The sequence below is a fragment of the Giraffa tippelskirchi genome, chromosome 4 (assembly GCF_054371585.1).
Source record: "Giraffa tippelskirchi isolate mGirTip1 chromosome 4, T2T-mGirTip1v1.2.pri, whole genome shotgun sequence".
Lineage (NCBI taxonomy): Eukaryota > Metazoa > Chordata > Mammalia > Artiodactyla > Giraffidae > Giraffa > Giraffa tippelskirchi.
In genome coordinates, this window is record NC_137278.1 from 96,788,355 (window position 1) to 96,808,248 (window position 19,894).

The window sequence follows — 19,894 nt, forward strand, 5'->3', positions numbered from 1 at the left end:
GGCGGGCTACAGTCCATGAGGTCACAAAGAGTTGGGCACGACTGAGAGACTAACTTTTTTCTTTCCCTCACTTTCACAAAGGAAGGTTCAGACTTCTTATGATTTTGAGGGCCTACTGTTCTATTCCCTTACCTGCCTTGTTAGTTCATCTGTCACTGACTCTGTCTGTGTGTCAGCCCCGGAATGTTGCCTTGAACAGCTTTTTTTTTCTTCTTGAAATCCCTTTTTAATTCCCCTCTGCCTGTTAAAATCTTATTCATTGCCCTCAGCTCAGATCCGCCTTTTCAGTGGTGTCTTTTTGGATCTATTCCCCACCCAGAGAGCTACCTACTGCTGTCTTCCTGGGGGTCTGTTGCTTTTTGTCGATGCCGCTCATGTTGGCTCCAGTATTGCAGTTCTGTGCAAATCTTTCTTCTCTAAAAGATAATTTTGGATTGTGGTTTACACTTTATTCATCTTGAAAATGGCAAATTACAGTAAATATTCAGTGAAGATGGAGTAAACTATTGGATCAGACCTGGAATTTGGGGGGAGAGGGAGGGGAAGGCGAAGGACAGGAAAGATCTTGTTACCCGTAATCTAATCCAGACCTCCTCTTGCTGAGCTGCATTTACTTTTGTGAAGTTCTTTCTACTGGTGCAAGTCATAACGGCATTCTTCCTCCTTAGTATGCTCTGTCTCACTGCCTCTGAACTTTGCTTATACTTGTCTCTGTCCTCTGTGACCACTCTAGGTGCACTGTAGGCAAAGCTGGTGGTTTTCAAAGTCTGTGCCTCACACCAGCAGCATCAACGTTACCTGGGAGCTTTTAGAAATTCAGGTACCCAGCCCCACTCCTGACCTACCTACAAAGTGAGGAGCTTGCAGTTGGGCCCAGTGTGTGTTTTAACATGCCCTCCAGGAGCTGCTGGTGAAGCTCCAGTGTGAGTACAGGCCGCCCTCTTCTCTGACAGCACTCCCTTTGTTCTCCAGCTGAGTTCTGTCTCTGCCTTCTGGGGTGGCCTTGGGAGTCCTTGATTTACTGCAACCTTGAACTTCCTCCAGGTGTCTGTCTGGCTTTCCTGTGTGACTGGAGCTTCTCCTTAGTGAAATCACTCCTTGCTGACTCTCTTTTCTAAAATCCTATCATCTCCAGAACATTCTTTTCTTGTTCTTTGTAGCTTGATCCCTACTTTTGGACATGCTGACTTTGAGAAGCAGGTGGGACCTCCTAGTGGAGTTACTTGAATGAGCAGTTGGAGTTCACCAAGTTGATGAAGGGCATTAGGAAACCAGTTAGTGTTGCTACACCCTTGAAAACCAGAGGAGGTGGTTCTCTGTACTTTATTACAACTGTGTCTTCATTTCCTTTTCCTTCTATGGAAGTCTGTAATTACAGGGAAGAAAATTATTAGTGATTCTTTTAGAACACCTTGTTTTCAAATGACTGATTTTGTTAGATCAGTCATTTGCAGGGGGAGGGGAATGTATTTTCATTGTTGTGAATAACCAAGAGGATAAGAGAGAAATTTGTTATATTGAATCGTTTGAGATAGAAAATTTGCTTTTAGCAAGATCAGCCTCAAACAGGACATTACAAGTATGTTACCCATTTTCAGTTTGAATACAGATTTCCCCTGCTGACTGTGTTCCTTTGAAACCTTTCTTAAGCTGAAATGGCAAAAAGCAAAGAAACAATTACCGTAAGACTGTCTTGCCAATGGGTGCAAAATATAAACTGAGATGGAGTACAGATGCTCACAGATCTAGTGACTCGATCCACCACAGTGGGGGCTTGATGCTGTGATACTGAGCGTGGATCCTGGAGAAGGAGCCAGGCAGTGCTTGGGTGCACGCTCCCTTGGTAACAGGCTGCTGCAAAGCAAGCCAAATGCTGCTCTTGCTTTCCCGTTTTTTTGTAGAAGTGAAAATCTTCTTGAGATTTCTTTTGGTTAGTGAGAACATGTACTGATGTAGGTCTTTCTTAAGAGTAAAGTGGTGCAAAGTAAATTTTTGAAAAAAGAGGGCGAAACCTGTATATCCATAAATTTTAATTCTCTATCTTATTGCTTGTCTCTCTTTATTTCTGTGTAGTTTGTTGAAATAATTGATTCTGAGTCATAATACCCAAACAATGAAATGTAGGTGCATTCATTAGGGTGCAGGGTAACAAGGTACCAGGATACAAGGTTGTGACCGAGACTTGGAGCACAGTGATATGGGTGATGACAAAGTATTAATAGTTCTCTCCCCTGTGATAGGTGGCAGGTCACAGCTGATGGACGACTGCTTGTTTTAGGTCATTGAGGGCCCAGGTTCCTTCTGTTTTCTTAGCCATCCCCTGTCCTTGTTCTGTTGGTTGAAGCTCGGTCACCTCAAAGCTGCATTCCAAAAAAGAGTAAACAACTTCTTTTCAGAAAAAATGGCACAGAGTTTTGTATTCATTACTCTACTCTCATCTCACTGGCCAGAGCTTAGTCATGTGGCCACTCCTGATTTAAAGGAGCTAAGGAAATGAAGCCTCCCTTTGCAGCCCTGCTTACCACCAAGATGGGTTAGGAGAGGTGTTCTTTTACTAAAAGAAAGAATGAATACTGGGAGACTGTTGTCATTCTGGCACTCCAGAGTTTGGGGGTCCCCAGGACCACCCTCAGGTGCAGTAGCTCACTGGAAGGCCTCAGAGCTCTTGGGAGCTGTTGTGGTCGTCGTGGTGGTGACTTATTTCAGTGAACAGATGCAGGCTAAAGCCGGCCACAGGGGCGTTCCATGTGGAACTTTGGCTGCACCGCTGCAGTGTGAGCTGGGGGTGACTTCTGTTAATGACAGTTGACAATACCCAAGAAGTATTGCCAACCAGGGCAGCTCACCTAGTGGCCAGGGTTTTTATTGGAGTTTGGTCAGACAGATGAGGTTGACCTTCTGTCTCCAGCCCCTCAGAAGGTTAGTGGCGCATGGCCCAAAGCCTCCACCATAAATCTTATTGTTAGACTACCTGAAGTGGCTGTTAACCCTCAGGTAAAAGGAGACATTTATCAGCAGGGCAAGCCAGGGGCAATGGCCAGACCTCTCACTGAGCAGGGTTCATTACTTACTGTTAGAGCCACATCTGTGCACAGCCTTTGTTTCCTGGACATATAAACAGAGTAGCATAATACGTGTGCTTTCATCGTGAAAGCCTTTTTAATAAATGGATAGATGTATAGAATCATAATTTTTAAAAACTGTAAGAGACTAGAGTTTGTCAGGCCCCCTCTATCCACAGATGAAGGAACTACTGACGGCTTAAGGCCAGAGAACCGGCTGAAGGGGACACTGTTCCTGGGTCTCTACCTCTCATGACTGTGGACACACAGCGGGTTCTGGGTGCAGGCTGTTCATGGGCGTGTTTCCCTCTGCAGTCCTTCTGTCACATGTCTGGCAGCTACTGTTTCTGACCCAGATGGTGCCAGAGTCGAAGCATCTTGTGTTGTGGAACCGTGTTAGGCTGGTTCAGTTCAGTGGGAGTGTTGTTTTCAGAAGTTTGTTACACTGATAGCATTGTTCATGTCTCCATTGGAGACTTGGAGACATACATTTGTACAAGATGAGTGTGGTTTTGCACCACACACCGGCCGTGCAGCCTTATCAGACATTTCAGCCCTTTTACCTAGAAGGCGCCTGAGTGTGAAATAATCAGCATTTGGCCTCCCTATTCGATAGAGGTATTGTCGAGATAAATAGGAGGTGTACAGACCTCCTTGGGAAAAGAAAGACACTGTGGAAATGCAGTGGTAAGATACAGTGGTGTGTTTAAATTTTTAACATTTAAATTTAAATAATTTAGCATAACATTGTTTAACATAGCATTTAAATTTCAATGTTAAAAATTTAAGGAATACTGAAGAGGAAATAAACAGTGTCAGTCAACAGGTGATTTTTCTTTTTTTTTAGGAAGGTGGAAATGTGATAATTTTCCCTTCCCTTTTTTGCTCCCTGTAGTTCCTCAGTTTTCTGCAGTAAACATATAGTGCTTTTACATAGAAGGAAAAACTGTTTTTGAAAATGGACACCTAGCACAACTGAATACAAGCAACCTGACAAAGCAGTGTATGAACACAAACCATGAATTTGGAGGGTAATAGAGAATGCCTTGAGAAAAGGTAGATCAGATCCACTTCTTGAAAAGGCGTATGTACCCACACATACAGTTTGTTGTTTAGAGAATGCTCTGTATATTGTAGCCACTTTTATTGATGGGTTAATAGCAAACACCCTATTCCAACAAGACAAGAGAAGACTCTACACGTGGACATCACCAGATGGTCAACACTGAAATCAGATTGATTATATTCTTTGCAGCCAAAGATGGAGAAGCTCTATACAGTCAGCAAAAACAAGACCGGGAGCAGACTGTGGCTCGGATCATGAACTGCTTATTGCCAAATTCAGACTTAAATTGAAGAAAGTAGGGAAAACCACTAGTCCATTCAGGTATGACCTAGATCAAATCCCTTATGAGTATACAGTAGAAGTGACAAATAGATTTAAGGGACTAGACCTGATAAAGTGCCTGATGAACTATGGACAGAGGTTCGTGACATTGTACAGGAGACAGGGATCAAGAAAATCCCCATGGAAAAGAAATGCAAAAAAGCAAAATGGCTGTATGAGGAGGCCTTTCAGATAGCTGGGAAGAGAAGAGAAGCGAAAAGCAAAGGAGAAAAGGAAAGATATTCCCATCTGAATGCAGAGTTCCAAAGAATAGCAAGGAGAGATAAGAAAGCCTTCCTCAGCGATCAATGCAGAGAAATAGAGGAAAACAACAGATTGGGAAAGACTAGAGATCTCTTCAAGGAAATTAGAGATACCAAAGGAACATTTCATGGAAAGATAGGCTCGATAAAGGACAGAAATGGTATGGACCTAACAGAAGCAGAAGATATTAAGAAGAGGTGGCAAGAATACACAGAAAAACTGTACAAAAAAGATCTTCACGACCCAGATAATCACGATGGTGTGATCACTCACCTAGAGCCAGACATCCTGGAATGTGAAGTCAAGTGGGCCTTAGAAAGCATCACTACGAACAAAGCTAGTGGAGGTGATGGAATTCCAGTTGAGCTATTTCAAATCCTCAAAGGTGATGCTGTGAAAGTGCTGCACTCGATATGCCAGCAAATTTGGAAAACTCAGCAGTGGCCACAGGACTGGAAGAGGTCAGTCTTCATTCCAATCCCTAACAAAGGCAATGCCAAAGAATGCTCAAACTACCTCACAATTGCACTCATCTCACATGCTAGTAAAGTAATGCTCAAAATTCTCCAAGCCAGGTTTCAGCAATACGTGAACCATGAACTTCCAGATGTTCAAGCTGGTTTTAGAAAAGGCAGAGGAACCAGAGATCAAATTGCCAATATCCGCTGGATCATCGAAAAAGGAAGAGAGTTCCAGAAGAACATCTATTTCTGCTTTATTGACTATGCCAAAGCCTTTGACTGTGTGGATCACAATAAACTGTGGAAAATTCTGAAAGAGATGGGAATACCAGACCATCTGACCTGTCTCTTGAGAAACCTGTATGCAGGTCAGGAAACAACAGTTAGAACTGGACATGGAACAACAGACTGGTTCCAAATAGGAAAAGGAGTCCGTCAAGGCTGTATATTGTCACCCTTCTTATTTAACTTCTATGCAGAGTACATCATGAGAAACGCTGGGCTGGAAGAAGCACAAGCTGGAATCAAGATTGCCGGGAGAAATATCAATAACCTCAGATATGCGGATGACACCACCCTTATGGCAGAAAGTGAAGAAGAACTAAAGAGCCTCTTGATGAAGGTGAAAGAGGAGAGTGAAAAAGTTGGCTTAAAGCTCAACGTTCAGAAAACTAAGATCATGGCATCTGGTCCCATCACTTCATGGGAAATAGATGGGGAAACAGTGGAAACAGTGTCAGACTTTATTTTTTTGGGCTCCAGAATCACTGCTGATGGTGATCACAGCCATGAAATTAAAAGACGCTTACTCCTTGGCAGGAAGGTTATGGCCAACCTAGATTGCATATTTAAAAGCAAAGACATTACTTTGCCAACAAAAGTCCGTCTAGTCAAGGCTATGGTTTTTCCAGTGGTCATGTATGGATGTGAGAGTTGGACGGTGAAGAAAGCTGAGCGTCGCAGAATTGATGCTTTTGAACTATGGTGTTGGAGAAGACTCTTCAGAGTCCCTTGGACTGCAAGGAGATCCAATCAGTCCATCCTAAAAGAGATCAATCCTGGGTGTTCATTAGAAGGTCTGATGTTGAAGCTGAAACTGCAATACTTGGGCCACCTCGTGCGAAGGGTTGACTCATTGGAAAAGACCCTAATGCTGGGTAGGATTGGGGGCGGGAGAAGAAGGGGACGACAGAGCATGAGATAGTTGGATGGCATCACCAACTCGATGGACATGGGTTTGGGTAGGCTCCGGGAGTTGGTGATGGACAGAGAGGCCTGGCGTGCTGCAATTCATGGGGTCGCAAAGAGTCAGACACGACTGAGCGACTGAACTGAACTGAAAGTTCTTTGAAGTCTGTGTGTGTTTGGTGTTGATCAAACTGGTATCTTATAGTACAGGATTGTTTTTTGTACATTAAAATAACTGATAATAGGAAAATCTTTCAGTGTACTGAAGGTGAAGAGACCAGGTTAAAAAAAAATTTTTTTTTAAGAGTTCTGTTTGGTTAGTAATATCTGTTATAAATATCTTGATGTTTTATTTCTGTATATTTTTCAAAGGTTTTTTAAATGTATGAAATACATCCTGTGTTAGAATATAAACTGTCAGCTCAATTTAGAATCCCTAAAAGCCAGTATATGGTGAAGACAAAAGAGTGTTACAAAGACGTAATAATGCCCTGCAGATAGTTGTCTGACTTCTGTTTTTAATACATTGGTGAGTCTGTTCAAAGTCGCAACCTGACTAATGTGTAGGTGGGTCTAGAACAAGGTTCTCCTTCCCTGGGTTTTGAATTCCAAGAATGTCCATTGTGCTCTTATAACCTCAGTGATCTGAGAAAGATCATAGCCTTAGACAATGAGGGTCTCTATGGTTGAACAGAAACAAAAACAAAACCTCAAAACAGCTGTTTGTCTGGTGTTGAAGCCTTTCCCATTTAAGGACAAGCGAGAACCCGTTGGAGCAGCCAGTTAAACTCCGTAGTCACTGTCTCATCTTCTTGTATTGTGAGGACAGTACTCGGTGGTGGTGATGGTGTTCAGTTGCTCAGTCATGTCTGACTCTTTGCGACCCCGTGGACTGCAGCACCCCAGACTTCCCTGTCCTTCACCATCTCTCGGAGTTTACTCAAACTAATGTCCATTGAGTCGGTGATGCCATCCAACCATCTCATCCTCTGTCATCCCCTTCTCTTCCTGCCCTCCATCTTTCCTAGCATCAGGGTCTTTTCTAATGAGTAGGCTGGCCGCATCAGGTGGCCAAAGTATTGGAGCTTCAGCTTCAGCATCAGTCCTTCCAGTGAGTATTCAGGGTTGATATCCTTTAGGATGGAATAGTTTGATCTCCTTGCTGTCTGAGGGACTCTCAAGAGTTTTCTCCAACACCACTGTTCAAAAGCATTAATTCTTCAGCACTTAGCCTTTCTTATGGTCCAACTCTCACATCCATACATGACTACTGGAAAAACCATAGCTTTGACTAGACGGACCTTTGTCATCAAAGTGATGTTTCTGCCTCTTAATACGCTGTCTAGGTTTGTCATAGCTTTCCTTGCAAGGAGCAAGCATCTTTTAATTTCATGGCTGTAATCACCACTATCTGCAGTGATTTTGGAGCCCAAGAAAATAAAATCTGTTACTAGTTTCATTGTTTGCCCATCTGTTTGCCATGAAGTGATGGGACCGGATGCCGTGATCTTAGATTTTTGAATGTTGGGTCTTAGGCCAGCTTTTTCACTCTCCTCTTTCACCTTTATCAACAGGCTCTTTAGTCCTGTTGATAGTCTTTAGTCTTTGCTTTCTGCCCTAGGGGTGGTGTCATCTGCATATCTGAGGTTATTGATATTTCTCCTGGTAATCTTGATTCCAGCTTGTGCTTCATCCAGCCTGGCATTTCTCATGATGTCCTCTCCACATAAGTTAAATAAGCAGGATGACAATATACAGCCTTGACGTACTTCTTTCCCAATTTTGAACCTGTCTGTTGTTCCATGTCCAGTACTAACTTGCTTCTTGATAGGCGTACAGATTTCTCAGGAGGTAGGGAAGGTGGTCTGTTATTCCCATCTCTTTAAGAATTTTCCACAGTTTGTTGTGATCCACATAGTCAAAGGTTTAATGTGGTCAGTGAAGCAGAAGTAGATGTTTCTCTGGAATTTTGTTGCTTTTTGTATGATCCAACGAATATTGGCAATTTGATCTCTGGTTCCTCTGACTTTTCTAAATCCAGCTTGAACATCTGAGAGTACTTGGTTCATGTACTGTTAAAGCCTAGTTTAGAGGGTTTTGAGCATTACTTTGCTAGCATATGAAATGAGGGCAGTGGTACAGTAGTTTGAACATTCTTTCACATTGCCTTTCTTTGGGACTGGAATGAAAATGGACCTTTTCCAGTCCTGTGGCCACTGCTGTTTTCCAACTTTGCTGGCATATTGAGTGCAGCATTTACATAGCATCATCTTTTAGGATTTGAAATAGCTCAGCTGGAATTCCATCACTTCCACTAGCTTTGTTCATAGTGATGCTTCCTAAGGCTTGCTTGACTTTGCACTCCAAAATGTCTGTCTCTAGGTGAGTGATCACACCATCGTGATTATCTAGGTCGTGAAGATCTTTTTTGTGTAGTTCTGTGTATTCTTGCCACTTCTTATTATTTTAAGCGTCTGTTAGGTCCATATCATTTCTGTCCTTTATTGTGCCCATCTTTGCATGAAATGTTCCCTTGGTATCTCTAATTTTCTTGAAGAGAATTCTAGTCTTTCCCATTCTGTTGTTTTCCTGTTTCTTTGCACTGTTCACTGAGGAAGGCTTTCTTATCTCTCCTTGTTGCTATTCTTTGGAACTCTGCATTCAGATGGATATCTCTTTCCTTTTCTCCTTTTCCTTTTACTTCTCTTCTTGTCTCAGCTATTTGTAAGGCCTCCTTAGACAACCATTTTGCCTTTTTGCATTTCTTTTTCTTCAGGATGGTTTTGATCACCACCTCCTGTGCAATGTTACAAACCTCTGTCCATAGTTCATCAGGCACTCTGTCTATCAGATCTAATCCCTTGAATCTATTTGGCACTTTCGCTGTATAATTGTAAGGGATTTGATTTAGATCATACCTTAATGGCCCAGTGGTTTTCCCTATTTTCTTCAATTTAAGGCCATAGTCAATTAGTTCTGCCCACTGCCCTTCCGAGGAAAAAAATCCCAGGTGTGCTCTACAGATTTCCCAGAGAAGAAAAGCTTCTTCCCAAACTTTGTATTCTCAGTGGACATTCTGTTACCCTTCACTGCAACTTGCCAGTCCCTGAGAACCCAACTGCCTGCGGAGTATTTCCAGTGTTACGGTCTTTTTTTATTTTTAAAAATTTATTTTAAAAAGTTTCAATTGTGATAAAATACATATAACATAAAATTTTACCATCTTAGCCATTTTTAAGTGTGCTGTTCGTTCAGCAGCATTAAGCGCATTCCCATTGTTGTGTAACCATTTCCACCATCCATCGTCCCGGAGTGATTTTCACCTTGGATAACTCAAACTACCCAGTAAACAGTAGCTCCCTGTTCCCCCTCCTCCCCGTTCTGCTTTCTGTGTCTGTGAATCTGAGCACTCTGGATACCTTATATAAATCGTATGGCATTTGTCTTTTTGTGACTTGCTTATTTCACTTCACATAATACCCTCGAGGTTCACCTATTTTTTCAGCATTTGTTGTAATTATCTTCTTTTTAAAAAATATTTATTTACTTTTATTTTTGACTGTGCTAGGTTTTCGTGGTCCTACATGGTCTTTCCTCCAGTTGTGGCGAGCAGGGGCTGTTCCAGTTGCTGTGTGAGGGCTTTTCATTGTGGTGGCTTCTCTTGTGGAGCATAGGCTCTGGGTGCGGGCTTCAGTACTTGTGGCTCCAGGTTCTAGGGTAGTCGTGGCCCCGAGGCATGTGGGATCTTCCTGGACCAGGGATCAAACTGGTGTCCCCTGCCTCACAAGGCGATTCTAAACCAGTGGACCACTATGGAAGCCCACCTTCGTTTTTAAGGCTGAATACTGTTCCACTTTATGTATATCACGCTTCCTTTATCCATTCGTCTATCAGTGGACACTTGGGTTGCTTTCTTTCTTCTGGGTTTTGAGAATAATGCTGCTGTGAACATTGGTGTACAGATATCTCAATCCTTTTGGCTTTGTGCCCAGAAGTGGAATTGTTGGATCATGTGGCAGTGCTGTATCTAGTTTTTTGAGGAACCACCATAGCATTTTTCATAATGGCTACACCATTTTACACCATTTACACCATTTCCCACCAGTGGTGCACAAGGGTTCCTGTTTTTTAACATGCTTGTTAACACTTATTTTCTGTTTTTTTGATAGTAGCTATCCTAATGGGCATGAGATGGTCTCATTGTTGTTTCAATTTGCATAATATGGTTAGTGGTGTTAAACATCTTTTCATGGGCTGAATGACCACTTGTGTATTTTCTTTGTAAAGAGATGTCTATTTAAATTTTTTGCCCTTTTTTTAATCTTTGTATTTTTTATTAAGTTGTAGCCAGTTCTGTGTATACTCTGGTTATTAGTCCCTCTGCAGATAGATGGCTTTAAAATATTTTCTCTCATTCTGTGAGTTGCCTTTTACTCGTTTCATTTATCCTTTTAATGCAGATTTAAAAATTTTGGTTTAGTCCAATTTATTTTTTCTTTTGTTACCTATGCTTTGATGTCATATCCAAGAAATCATTGCCAAATCCAGTGTCATGTAGCTTTTCTCCTATTTTCTTCCAAGAGCTTTATAGTTTTAGGCCTTCCATTAAAGTCTGATCCTGTGTCCATTAATTTTTGTATATGGTGTAAGATAAGGGTCCAACTCCATTCTTCTGCATGCGGATGTCTGAACATCCCAACTGCATGTGTTAGAAAGATATGCTTTCCCACTCTGAATGGTCACAGGGAAGTCCTTTTAAATACACAGGTCCCTGGAGTGGTCATACTTTAAGCCATTTATTAAGCAGCTTGTTAACTGTCAGCAGAGAATTGACAGCTAACTCAGGTAAAGAAAGAGGCCCTGAAGAAGAGGCATTGCACAGTGACATGGTGAGAGCCACAAGGAAAGTTGTTTTATTTTGACCTTGCCTGGTGATGGTCTGGGTGGCCACAGGCTGCTCTCTGCCTTTGTGTCACAGTCATGGATTATTATGCTACTGTAATTTGCATATTCATGCGTCCATTGTGTATTCATTTGTATATTTGTATATTCTAGTTCATTTATCAACTATTTCTTAAGTAACTATTAAATGAAGATAAGATAAACCCATCCATGTATGGATGTTCTGTGCTTAGTCGCTCAGTCGTGTCTGACTCTTTGCAACCCCATGGACTGTAGCCCACCAAGTTCCTCTGTCCATGGGATTCTCCAGGCAGGAATACTGGAGTAGGTTGCCATGTGCTTCTCCAGGGGTCTTCCAAACCTAAGGATCAAACTCAGGTCTCCTGCATCGCAGGCGGATTCTTTATCATCTGAGCCACCATTGGCTAGAGTAATAAGACTGAATAAAAGCCATTCAAGGTCAGTTTCATGACTTAATAGTCAATATACTTGAGGATTACAAATACCAGTAGAGTAACACTAGTTAGTATGTATTTGGGCATTTTCTAGATATGTAGTAGGAATTTTGCTGGTGTGTGCTGAACTGTCTAGAGCCTTAATGATTCTTTAACAAATAAATACCACTTTTGCTTGAAAACAGTTGTTCCTGGTGATGAACACCATTCTGTGGGGAGATAGTAAAATCCACCAGTAATCCTAGTAAAGAAGACAGAATGAAGTTCTTTGCAGTGGTAGCTTGACTAGCCTCATCAGACACATGTGGGAATTCCTGAGTGAACTGATGGCAGTGTGCTCCAGCAGATATGAAATCGTGTGTCAGTAATCTCAGTATAGTTTCAGTAAGTAGGACCGTGCTGACACTCTTCATAATGTTTTGAATACCTCTGGTAAGAGCATGAGAGAGTTGGGAAATCTGGGCTCCTGGGCTCCTGGAGCTGCTCTCCTGTTGGCCTCACACTCGCCTCATCTGGCAGCTGCTGGCCTATGTAGACCCCCTGGGCAGGGCCGCATGGTGCCTCCCATGTGGTTGTCTTTCTGATTTCATTACTTGAAGCCTAAAAGGTGAATTTGGTCTTTCCTGGTAAAGAATCTTCCTGCAGTGCAGGAGACAAGATGCAGGGCTGGGGTTAGAGCTCAGGTCTTGTGTCGCTAAATCTACAGACGGATAGCTTACTTAAAGACATTTGTATCTTACGCTCTTCAAGGGGTTTCCACATATGTGGTCTCATTTGATTTTCACACTGTGGCCTGGGTAGAGTATTTGTATAATAATAGCTAGGGCTCAGTGGTAAAGAATCCTCCGCCTGAATGCAGGAGACCTGGGTCCGGATCCTGGGGTCCAGATCCTGGGGTCCAGATCCTTGGGTCCAGAAGGTCCCCTGGAGGAAAAAATGGCAACCCATTCCAGTATTCTTGCCTAGAGAATCCCCATGGACAGAGAAGCCTGCTGGACTACAGTCCATAGAGTCACAGAGTCAAACATGACTAAGCACACACCCCCTCAATGTTAGAGATCAGGGTACTTTTGCATACATGAATTCATTCTTTGTCCATTTTCTTAAACTAAGTTTTAAAAACCCAGAAATTGGCTTCTACATTAATGCTTGAATAAGGCAAGGTTAGTTGGTTATTCTAGGTTGTGCATTACAGTCTCTGCAATGTGAAACACTTTCCTCAAGGCCGCTATGTACTATGGAACTAGATTGGGAACCCAGTCTGCAAGAGTTTCATCTGAAAACTAGAAGGCAGTTTTTATGTACAAGTCTGGCTTGATAACTGAATGGCTTGTTGTTAAAGGGTGTTCTTGAGAGGACATACTATAATTCAGAAGGTTGCTTGGAACCTAGAGGATGTGTTACGTCTGAGGGCTGCTGTCTCTGTCAAGCTGAGGTTCCCATTCTAGGTAAAGTCCTGTTTGAAGAAGCAGATCAGGCCTCTACTGTGGTCCTCCTTTTCCTGATACAGCTTCTGAGCACAGGCAGAGACTCTTTCCATGATCCTTATTGGTTAGCAGAAACAGTATCAGTTCACAGCAAAGCAACTCTGCCTCAGCCATTCATACACATGTATCCATTCTCCCCCAGCTCCCTTCCCCTCCAGCTGCCACATAACATTGAGCAGAGTTCCCTGTGCTGTATAGTAAGTCCTTGTTGGTTACCCGTTTTAAATATAGCAGTGTGCATGTCTAACTGGAAAACTATCCCTTCCCTGGTAACCATAAGTTCTTTCTCTTTAAGTCTGTAAGTCTTGTTTCTGTTTTGTAAAAATTTCATTTGTATCATTTCTTTTTAGATTCTGCATATAAGGGATGTCATATGATGTTTCGCTTTAATTTTTTATGTTTCATTTCTGAAAATAGTTATTTAGTGTGTCTTGTGTAAGGCTCCAAGGGGAACTCTAGTAGTCAACTACCCAAACCTCTGATAGTAAGAGACCTCAGTAATACAGTAATTGAGACTCCATCAGAGAGATGGCAGTTGACCAGCGGTTAATGAAGCCAGTTAGAGGCAGAGCCTGGATTAGATTCATAGTTTTTTGATTCATATGTTCTGACCATTATGCTACAGACAGTATCTGATTGTCATGTGGTTTTACTAAGTCAGTTTCTAGCATTGGTTCAAGGAGCTCTTTACTGTTTTCCTTGTATTTTTGATCTTCCACCTAAGAGGATTTTCTTTCTACCTAAGGGATATACTTTCTAATTTTCTTTAGACAACTTTGCTGGTGACATTAACCTCTTTTTATTTGTCTGAGAAAGCCTTTATTTCATCTTTCTTGGCTGAATTTTCCTCTGGGTGTAGAATTCTAAGTGATCATTTTCTTTCAGCACTGTTGTCTCCTGGTTCTCTTGTTTCTGTGGAAAAAACAGCTGTCTGTTTCATTACAGTGTTTTGAACAGGATCTTTTTTTCCCATCCATGACAACTTTTAAGACTTTTTTTTTCTGTCTTTAGTTTTTCATAGTGTTAATATTATATGTTTAGATATAGGTTCTTTATATTTTTTTTCCAGTTTGGAACTCATTGGGCTTCTTGAACTTGTAGTTTGATATCTTTAATCAGTTTTACACTATGTTTTAGCCATTGTTTCTTTAAACATAACTTCTCTTTTTCCTCTTTACCCCCACAATTTACTAAAATTAGACTTTCTTGTGTATATTCTGTATCTCTTTCCCTTCTACCCATATGCTCCATATCTGGACATTTTCTTCTGACTTATTCCACTTATTCTTTGTTTGCTTTCATCTGTTCATTGCATTCTTAATTTCTAATATTGTTTTTTTTTCACTTGAGAGTTACTGTCTAGTTACTTCTGATATTTTCCAGTTCTTTACCAATAGTCTGAAGTTTGTCTTTACCCTCTTTGAGCAGAGTAAGCACTGTCACTTTAAAGTCTACATTAATTTCCTTTCCTAGAATTTGTTTAGGTTTGTTTCTTCTGTTTTTTTTTCTCTTGGTTCATGTGATCATTTCTTTGTGTGCCTGGTTATTTTTATGTGCCAAATACTGTATTTGCAAGCCCGTGTGTAGAGATATATGGAGTTTAGGAAGTTGTCTCCTCAGAGCATCCACATTTCCTTTTGCCAGGCGCTGTGGGGCAGCCCGGGTCACCGGGTCGCGTAAGGCTGGGATGACCCTGGGCAGGGTGCTCTGGGCTGCCTGCCTCCAGTAGACTCTGACCCTGGGGCCCTCAGCCCAGATGTGAAGAGCTTTGTCCCAGGACGACCCTGAGCCCCAGCTGGCACTCCCTTAGCGCTCACTGCTTGTATTCTCAGCCAGAGGGGACGGTCTCCCCTTTTGGGGAGGTGATGTGATAGCACATCTCCTCTATCAGCTGCCGAATCTTGGCCCAGTAATTTTCCATTATTTGCTCAGCCTCCTGTGCCTTGCGGCTATCTTTTTAAACAATGTTTTGTCTAGTTTTCCTCCTCCTCAGCAGGAGAGTCGGCCAGATAACCGAGTTTACTGTCTGTCATGGAGTTTTTTCGAAGGAGAATCTGAGCGTGTAAAATGAAGTGCATTTCGTGTTTCCTTTCCTGTTTTCTTGGCTTTTATTGAGTCCTGGGTCGGTAGGAGTTTGCAGTACATGGGTCAAATTACATTTTTCGAAATTTGATGAAATTACCTTTTCAGCCCTTCATTGCTTTTCGTTTTCAAAACTTGGTCTGGGATAGCTTTATTTGGGAAGAGGGAGAACCTTTAAAACTTTTCTTCAAAGAAATTTTGTGTCAGTGAGATCTCCCTCATTAAGCCATCAATAAAGATGTTCATATTGACCTTTTACAATGAGGCTCTTAAAGGTCAGGTGAATTAAACTTTTAAAATGTGTTTTGTTCTTAAACTCACCTTCGTTTAGCAGATTAATGGTTTCCTGTAATTTTTGTTAGTACTGGTTTTTAATGTACAGTGACCAGAATGCCCACACTTTTCACTTGTAAGAGCAGATGTGTGGAGTCAAAGTCAAGAACTATGTGGTTGCATTTCCCAGACTCCTTTAAGATAAGAGAGGTCTTGGGGGAACAGACTGGACAGAGTGAGCCTGTTGAGACCAGAAGAGGTATTAAACAGCACTGATGGCTGTCCTGGGACTCAGGGTGAACACATGCCTTTACTTGTCAGAGACAAAACAAAACAGCCACTCTCCCCTCCTGCACCCACGGCACCTCATCAGGGTTAACCACTGTGCCTCCTGTTCTCAGAGCCCTTTCTACCTGCCCCTTGTGTCTCTGTTGGAGTTATAACTCTGAGACTATCTCTGCATGTCTTTCAGGTCCCTTTTAAGTGTAGGCAGTAAAAATTTATAATTAATATAAAGTCAGCAAGTAGATATTATAAATCCTATATATATTAAGAAAGAAATATTTGAAGGAAAATATCAGCTGATATATGTGGATAAAGTGTGGCTATTTTTAAATGTTATTCAATAAAAGATTGTTTTAAACCATATCAGAACCAGTTTAACTTGGATAATGTATAAGACTTCTTCAGTGGTGTATGGTAACCATTTGGTATTAACCTATATAGTTACTAAAAGAAAAAACATGGAGCTCATATTAATTTTGTGAAGGATAATGCAGTCATGTCCCAGGATGTAGCTGTTTGAATTAGGAGAATTCGACTTTACAAGGAGATTCATGTAATGTCTGCTTTGATTTATACCTTTATCACTACTAAGCTAGTTGACACTTGAGATGAGCCAGTTTGGTGGCTTTATGGTATAGCTGGTCATGTGTTCCCTTAAGGAGAATTCCAGATTTACTAATTTATTATCAGTGATAATCTTTCTGCATCATGTCCCTTAATTACACTGCTTTGATTGACTTCTTTTAGGATTTTTGCATAAAAGATGAATTACACTGGGACTGCACTCTTGTCTATGTGTGCTTGGTCATATGACTGCACTCTTCAGTATGCAATATGTAACAGCAAAGACACAAACAACGGAGCTCCCTGATGGTCCAGTGGTGAGACTGCACTCCCAATGTAGGGGGCGCAGGTTCAATTCCTGGTTGGGAACTAAGATCCTGCATGCCGTGTGGTGTAGCCAAAAAATAAAATAATTAATTTTTTAAAAATACAGAGTTCAAAAGCCATATTTTAGGACAGTTTATGGAGGGAAATGGTTTTTTAGGTTCTTTTAACACTAATTAATGTTAACAAGTAAGCACAGTATGTTAGTTGGATTTGGATTTTATGTGAGTGAGTGTTAGGATTGATGCTCAGAAATGCGTAAAAGTTTTTCCTGTTAAAATTGAAGGGGTTTCCCTGGTGGTCCAGTGGTTAAGACTCCATGCTTCCAATGCAGAGGATGCTTGTTCCCTGATCAGGAAACTAAGATCCCACATGTGCACAGCATGGCCAAAAATAAAAATTAGTTGTAATTAAAGTAGTTGTAATTAAAGTCTGATATTTCAACCTGATACTTATCTGCAAGGTGTTTCGAGGTGAAGTAGGAGAATGATACGCTTTGGAAAAATTTCCTCAGTATTATACTTTCAACTTTAGTGAATTGAACATTTGAATTTATTTTACTTTCTCATTTTTCTTGATATTGAAATATAGTATCAATTAGTAGTACAGTTTGTTAAGAAATTGAAGTATTTCTTTTTTTCTTCCCCCCTAATACAGAAGCTCCACCATGAGACGAGGTGGATGGAGAAAGAGAGCTGAAGATGACTGGGAAAAATGGGTGTGTTTTAAAAGAATAAAAATAATTATATTGAACTGTCTAGGTATTCTTCATTCTTCTTTTAGTTTATAATGTGGTTTAAGGTCTTTTCTAAATTGTAAATCACTTTAGATACCAACTCTCTGTGTGTATTCACAGTATATTGAAAACTTAAACTTTGAGAAATTTTGTCCTGAGGAAATAAATGTTCTAGTGCACAGAATTTATTATATCATCATTTTATCACAGATTTGCTAATAATCCTAGAAAACAGGAAAATGGAGACATCCAGTAACAGGGGATTGGTCAAGTAAGTTATCTTCTGTAGCATAGAAGAATATGTACCCATCATTTAGCTGTGTGCTAACCTGGCAGGATGGTCTTGTGGTATAAAGGAATATTATATGTGATCCTATGTGTGTAAAACCTCTTGTGTTCTGAGACACAGAAATAAGCTTTGAAAGTAGGATCCCATAATGTTAGCAGGGAATGGATCACAGCTAATTTAAATTTTCTTCTTTTCTGGGAAAAGAAAAAAAAAATTTAATGGCATGTGATATTTGAATAATCAAAAACAATATTAAAGTCATTTCCATTTGGGGAAAAATATATACCACTTCTAGACATCTACAGTTTTACTTTGAAGACTTTATAAATAAAGTAAGATTGATAAGTCTTAATAGATTTAGCTTAATTATTTCAGTGTTCAGGAAAGGTATAGCTGAATTCATAGATTTCTAAAAGTCTTTAGCAGAAGTCATAATGTTTTTACATTCCTTTTTTAGGTTGGTGTTATGAATATTAGTACTACTATCAGATTGATTAGATCCAGAACTTAACCACTGAATTGTTTATTGTATTCTTATCCACACATATGGGTAACTGTGTTGGTTTGTCAGTCAGCTTCATTTTACTTGAAGTTTTTGATGTTAAGCTTACTATACAGAGAAGATAGTGGAAGCACAGTCTAAAATATACTCTAACTGACCACTTGTCAAATTTTTAATTGATTTAAACTTGGGCATAACTTTTGTAGATAAGAGCAATATTCTGTGATATTATACTTATTCTAGACTTAACCTTTTCCCTCTTTTAACATAGCACTCACTGTTGTAAGAATGTGATAGAATTTTTCTTTAATTGGAGGGTAACTGCTTTACAATGTTACGGACAGAATTATTAAAAATTGAGTTGACAGGAAAAGTCTCCCTTGACCTGCCTGTTGTATCACCTTGAATTATGGTTTATGTTATCATTATGCCCTATGTCATCTGTGTATGTTGATCGCTATCACAGAGTAAGGTCTTTTTTTTTAAATTTCTTTTTAAAATGGAAAGTTGGGAAGGAAATAAAACTTTTATGATTAGTTTACCTTTTCTTGAATTCTAGGGTGGGTATATGGCCGCCAAGGTCCAGAAATTGGAGCAACAGTTTCGATCAGACGCTGCTATCCAGAAGGACGGAACGTCATCGACAATTTTTAGCGGAGTTGCCATCTATGTTAATGGATACACAGGTTGACTGCTTCTTACTTTTTATTTATCTCATTTTGGCGTGTACCTATTTTTAGGATTGGGGTGACTTGTTTTAAATTCTGTTTTTAATTATTTATCTTGCATATAAAAAAGATAGAAGTAGGACCCTCTGCTTAGTTACTCTTTCCTCACGCTTCCTTTCCATCTCACCTTTGCTTGCCATGGTCTTACTTTACTTTTTATCAAAGCATGTGGTTTTTTTAAAAGTCAGATGAAGTTTAAAATGAAAAGTTGTAGTCTCCTCCTGTTTAAACAGCTCATCACACATGTGGGGCTTTGTAAACTGTGAGCCTCGAAGAGGGGGACCTTGTAGGGACCCTCCCCTGGTGACTTCAGCTGTAATTGTCCAGAGGTCCTTTGGGGCTGATGCAGGAGTAGGTGAAGCGTGTTTGTCAGGTTCTCAGCATCCGGTCTTGAGAAGGGTGTAAACCCAGCAGCTGGCATCTGGTTGCCAACAGGAAAGGTGAGGGCCCAGTTCTCACTGTTTAGGAAGTAGAATCTCATTTACTCTCCTGCTGTATTTTTTTTCCTCCTCTCCTCCTGCCATGCCTGTTGTCATTGAGTCCAGTGTCTGGAAGGGACAGGATGGTTTTTCTCTGTGAATTGGAGAGGAGGTTGAAAATTTTAATTTACAATGTCAACCGTCAGCTTCCTGTTTTACCAGCCATCCAGAAGCCCACTTTTCCTCTCCACTTCTTAGTTGGCTGTTAGCTACTTGTTTTTAAGGTCTCCGTGAACCACTTCCCTTTGGTTGTCTCTTGTCCTGCTCTCGGTGGGGGTGGCTTCTCGTGGTTCTTTGGGGCTGTGGTTCCTTGCGTTTACTCACATCCTGGCGTTTGTTGGATCTCACTGTAGTCGCTGGTTTACTAGACAGGAGAGCAGGAGCGCCACTCCCACAGTTCCTTACTCTTGTGTCCTTGGTGCCCCT

The 19,894-nt window shown here is 40.9% G+C and overlaps 1 protein-coding gene and 1 long non-coding RNA gene across 51 annotated transcripts in view; one reads left to right on the forward strand and one right to left on the reverse strand.

Annotated features, from left to right (window-relative positions):
• REV1 (REV1 DNA directed polymerase) overlaps positions 1–19,894 on the forward strand; it is a 91,167-nt gene that overhangs the window by 9,637 nt on the left and 61,636 nt on the right. For 38 of the 50 annotated variants that reach the window (XR_014051874.1, XR_014051882.1, XR_014051881.1 and 35 more), the window contains 2 exons: positions 17,392–17,452; positions 18,821–18,947. Coding sequence is in view for 21 of the 50 variants with exons in the window: in XM_081484343.1 (XP_081340469.1) it covers positions 17,402–17,452; positions 18,821–18,947 (178 nt within the window). In the remaining 29 variants the exon portion in view is untranslated. Of the gene's footprint in view, positions 1–17,391; positions 17,455–17,680; positions 17,742–18,820; positions 18,948–19,894 lie in introns of all 50 variants that reach the window. The other 12 variants (XR_014051887.1, XR_014051879.1, XM_081484368.1 and 9 more) reach the window with 2 other exon arrangements.
• LOC145503901 (uncharacterized) lies at positions 435–2,707 on the reverse strand. Its single transcript, XR_014051892.1, has 3 exons — positions 2,523–2,707; positions 1,682–2,360; positions 435–1,366 (listed from the first exon to the last, which is right to left on the reverse strand). It is a non-coding gene; the product is annotated as an uncharacterized LOC145503901 (long non-coding RNA).